Here is a 4,528-nt window from a genome sequence, read left to right as displayed (position 1 = left end):
AATGCCATTATCTCCCTCAGATTTGGTCCAGTACTACAATATCCAAACCAGCTAGGAATACTGACAGCCAAGGGACTGCTAGGGCTGAAGCCAAGGCTGCAGTTCAGATCTGAAGAGAATCAGTCACTCCTGAGAAAGCTTGAGGTTGGAAAGATGTTACTGAGCCTTTATCAAGTTTTTGACACTCGGTCACACCTGTTTCCAACAAAACCCCCACATCATCATAAAAAAATTCAAAACATCAGGAAACATCGTTTGCCTGACTACATTTGTATTGCAGTGGGCCCTTTCCTCCTCTCAGCAAGACACAAATCTGTCTACAGCACATGAAGAGACCCTACCCACTCATCTCCCCTCTGCTCTCCCACCTGAACATCAGGGCAACAAGTCTTATAACTAGGCCCAGTTTTTCCCCTTAGTCCAAGTAAACACAACAAGGACATTTCCCCACAACTGAGCAGCAGTTTCTCTAAAATGTGTACTGCCCAGCAAAAGCCATTAGAGAAAGAGTAAACCTGAGCTTGTACCAACCAGTTGTGCGCTAGCAACTCATTTGGTACAAATAATTGTTGGAGAAAGTCTCCCTTTCCATGCAGAAGTCTGCAGTCACCACTAAGGTACAGTCAGGCTTGACTAAGTGACTTCTGGATATGAACCCAAAAACCAGCACCTTAAATTGGTATGATTACAGTTCTAAAGAACAAGAAATGTGTCTACTAGAGCACTAGTAAAGTATTATACTCCAGCTCTACTGAACCTCGCTTATGCATTAAGGCACATACTTTGATCTCCAGGCACCAGCCAGCATGGCTGAGAAATAACGACTTTTCTAACTGTAGAAACTCCATCATGAGTCACTGCAGCTCTACTGTCTAAGGTTTAACAAGCCAACCTCTCCTTACATCAACTGAAGGGATAGTACTCTGTCATAAAGATAGCTGCCATAGTGGGCAAACACCACCATAGTTAATATGATGCTTAATTAGTCCTTCTCACATTACCTTGGTTTCTTCCACAGCCGGTATACGTAAAGTAGATAGCAGGATAAGGGTGCACATCCATGTCAGGAGCGAAAGCTGAAACTGAGCCACAGCAAATGAAATAGTTGCATGTAATAAAATGACAGCAAAGCCCTTGATTCCCAGTAACAACCAGCAGGCAGCCATTCCATAAACCATCAAGCACCATGGTTTATACTGTTAGAAAAAGAAAAAAATGAACAATGCTTAGTTTCATTATTTCTAAAGCAAAAAAAGCACTCAATATCTGTGCTGTCCTACACAGGGTCTATAGTAGAACCAAATGCAGTCAACAAGGTTAAGAACACATATGAAACAATATAGTGAAACCCAACTATATCCATAAAGATGGAAGGGAAGTCTGTAGCAGCATGTGTGAAATCCAGAGCCTCCCTGATGTGGGGGAGAACATAACTTCCTCCTTTCCTTCCCCAAACTAGCAGGTGTGACACCATATGCCAGTCATTTCCCACAATCATGCCAAAACCCAAGCAGTCATCACTTTACAGTCTTGGAAAGGAATAACTACACCCTTCTTTTGGGTACAGGTCAAATGACACTAGTTAATGGTTCACAACAAAGCACAGACTTTCAAGGGTTGGAAGCTGAAGTCGCCAAACACAGACCTAAGGCAACCAACCTACTTGCTCTCACCTGTGCATCATTACAGACCCACTCACACAATTCATCCCACAGAACGTGATTTCCCACACTCAGTAGCCTCAGTGCCAAGTTTCCCACATCCAGAGTAAACTGAAATCCAGTTTCTAAACTGAAGAAAATTCATACATACCTTCTCCACCAAGAGCCTGGACACTTGTGATACCAGCAGGTGACCAGCCAGAAGACAGAGTATACGTTCCCTTCCCCATTCAATCCAATAGCTCCACTCAAAGTCCATGGGGTCCTGAAGCATAAAAACAACTGGTCAGTATGTTTATCTGGCCATAAAAGCTTGTTCTTACAGGACAAGGAAATGTCTCTAACACACTAGGTCTGTTACCCACAGAACTCAACATCTGGGGAACATCTTGTTTCAGCAATGTAGTCTGACCACTCACAGTGGTGAGTTCCAACAGCTCTATTTTGATTTCCAATGATGAGAAATTCAGAAAAAGAGCTTTAGATAGTGCCGTGACTCCTAAACCCCATGGACTGAAGGAGCTTTTAAAATCTGCTCTGCCTTGGAAAACTGAGAGCTTGGGTGAAAAGGCACCTCATTGGAAGAGAAGTTTCACTCCCTGTTTCAACAAAGCCTAGGTGGGATCAGATTAAGTCAGGTCAGCTGCAGATACCCGTGACATGGTGTTTCTATCTAAATTAGGTAAAAAGGATCAGCTAGTAGCTCCATGTCCCATACAGAGCCCCACTAAAAGTTCATCTCCACAATTGCTTTATGGTTTTCTTGAAAGCATACATCAAAGTCCCTTACCAGCAGTGATGGTGGGCCTCAACACCAAAATACTTCCACAGACATGCATTCCTGGTCTTGTGTAAGTCATCCTCAACATTAGTTGTGTGTGCTAGCTGTACTTCTTCAAAAGGATGCGAGATCAAAAGAAAGCAGGGGAGAAGGTTTGTTGTTTTGGTTTGGGGTAGAGAGGTACTAGTTTTTTATTAGTTTAAGACCAACCATGTTTCTTTAAGCCCTTATGCCTCAAAAATCTGTTCTCCTCTATGCTGGACTACAGGCTAACCAAGAGAGAAATGTGTGTTCACTTGTGTTGGGAATTATCCAAACCTCCCAGTGACAGGAAAAAGGGGAAAAAAGCTGCAGGAAGTGTCAAGGGTGATCATAGGTTTTAAGGCCAAACAGTAAAGCAGAAGGTTATTAAGTGATGTAACAAAGGAAAGAGAAAAACTTAGGCCAGAGACCAAGAAACAAAACACTGGTTATGATTCTTACACCCAGACATACCCAGCAAGTACTTCTTCCTCAAAAGGAGGAAACAGACTAAAATTAATTATGAATATGCAAATCTGCAAAATTACTACAAACCTCTGAAGCTAAACGAGAAGCTCAGGTGAGCAAAGGGTACGGAGACATGATATTAGCATTATTGCCACAAAATAAAAGATGCCGCTACCAGTCACCCATCCTACCTTTTTGAGGCCCTGAAAGAGAGTCCCCGGTTCCAGCCCGAAATTTCTGTCCATTGCAGCTTCATACTCTGCAGAGAGGAACAAATCTTCGCTAAGGACAGAGCAGGGAGAATCAGTGATGTAGCCTCTGCTGTTCAAGAGCAACACATTCCTGCATTGCCTCCATTGATGGAGACACTTGGAGTCAGGGAAGAGCACATCACCATGTCACCACTCGCCAGGTGAGCTGCCCGACCAGGCCACAGCTTGCCCTGCAGCAAAGGCAAAACCACTGAACTGTCCAAAACCTGTGCTTTGATTCCTCCTTGCAAGAGGTAGCAGGCAGCAACCAACCTTTCATCACCTGGGACCTGCACCAATCCTTGTTTCCTCTCTCTCAGGGCTGCCTGGTGTCTCCCACCAGAGCAGAAGAGACACAGACCTGACAGTGACCAGTACAGCTAGACCAGGGCAAAGCAGCTCAGAGAAGCCACCTCCAGAGCCCATTCCCATGCAGCCTTTCGCCATCTCCACAGAAGACATGCTGCACACCTGGGCACATGGCCCAGTACCCATTTACCCAGCATTTCCTTCACTGCCCTGCAATTACCTTTCTGGCACTCCTGTCCTTCCCTTAAGCACTTCTGAGAGCCAGCTAGCATCATTAATATAGAACACCTTGCTGATTAAAGCCTAACAAGATGCAGTATACATTTCCCTAATGAGCCTCTCTAACTAGCTATAGTTTTATTAGATAATACCACTTTCATTTCCCTTAAAATACCAATGCACCAGAACATAGCTTCTTTTCATCTAGAAATTGTATTTAGATTGTTTAAAACCCCACACCTCCTCTGCACTACACAGCCCCACTGAAACAAATCCAAGCCACTACAGCAGCCACCAAAAGGTTACACAAGGCAACATGCGGGTATTTGGAAACAAAATGACCCCAAAGCTGCACAGACAACCCAGTCATTTCTCTGAGCCCACAACCCAGCACAGGAGCCCCAGAGCTCTGGGCAGGGCAGCACCCACCCACCCTAGTGCCTGCCCAGGTTCAATCCCCAGCACACACCATCAGGAGGCACAGCTGCTTCTGAACCACCCACCTCCAAGGGGCTGCAGGTGAGAAGGTTCAAGACTAGCCAGGGGAAAAGAAAACAATTCAGAGCCAACATCCCTGCACTTCCCCCATTTGAGCAGCTGAGCTTCAGAGATCTCCTCCGCCTCTCTTCCCTGACAGCCAAGTGCCAGGACACCATTGCCAAGGGCCTTCCCAGCACTCGAGGCAAGAAAGTCTTGGGACAAGCTCTGTGCCCAGCTGGCACCTGGCTGCTTGCCTCCTCGCACGGGGCTAGTTTACAGCCAGAAAGAGCACAGGCTCTCCTCGCAGAAGAGCAAAGTAGAAACCAACCCAGAGAGTA

At 45.4% G+C, this 4,528-nt stretch overlaps 1 protein-coding gene across 1 annotated transcript in view; it reads right to left on the bottom strand.

Moving 5' to 3' along the window:
* The window catches only part of HHAT (hedgehog acyltransferase), an 11,071-nt gene that overhangs the window by 6,354 nt on the left and 189 nt on the right, over positions 1-4,528 (bottom strand). Inside the window, exons 2-4 of the mRNA XM_009698550.1 lie at positions 3,123-3,190; positions 1,813-1,926; positions 1,002-1,196 (exon numbers count right to left, since the gene is read on the bottom strand). Of these exons, the coding sequence (XP_009696852.1) occupies positions 1,002-1,196; positions 1,813-1,926; positions 3,123-3,190 (377 nt within the window). The remainder of the gene's footprint in view (positions 1-1,001; positions 1,197-1,812; positions 1,927-3,122; positions 3,191-4,528) is intronic.

This window comes from Cariama cristata, unplaced genomic scaffold (assembly GCF_000690535.1).
Source record: "Cariama cristata isolate BGI_N322 unplaced genomic scaffold, ASM69053v1 scaffold7504, whole genome shotgun sequence".
In the NCBI taxonomy this organism is placed as follows: domain Eukaryota; kingdom Metazoa; phylum Chordata; class Aves; order Cariamiformes; family Cariamidae; genus Cariama; species Cariama cristata.
This window is presented reverse-complemented; position numbering and strand designations above follow the sequence as displayed.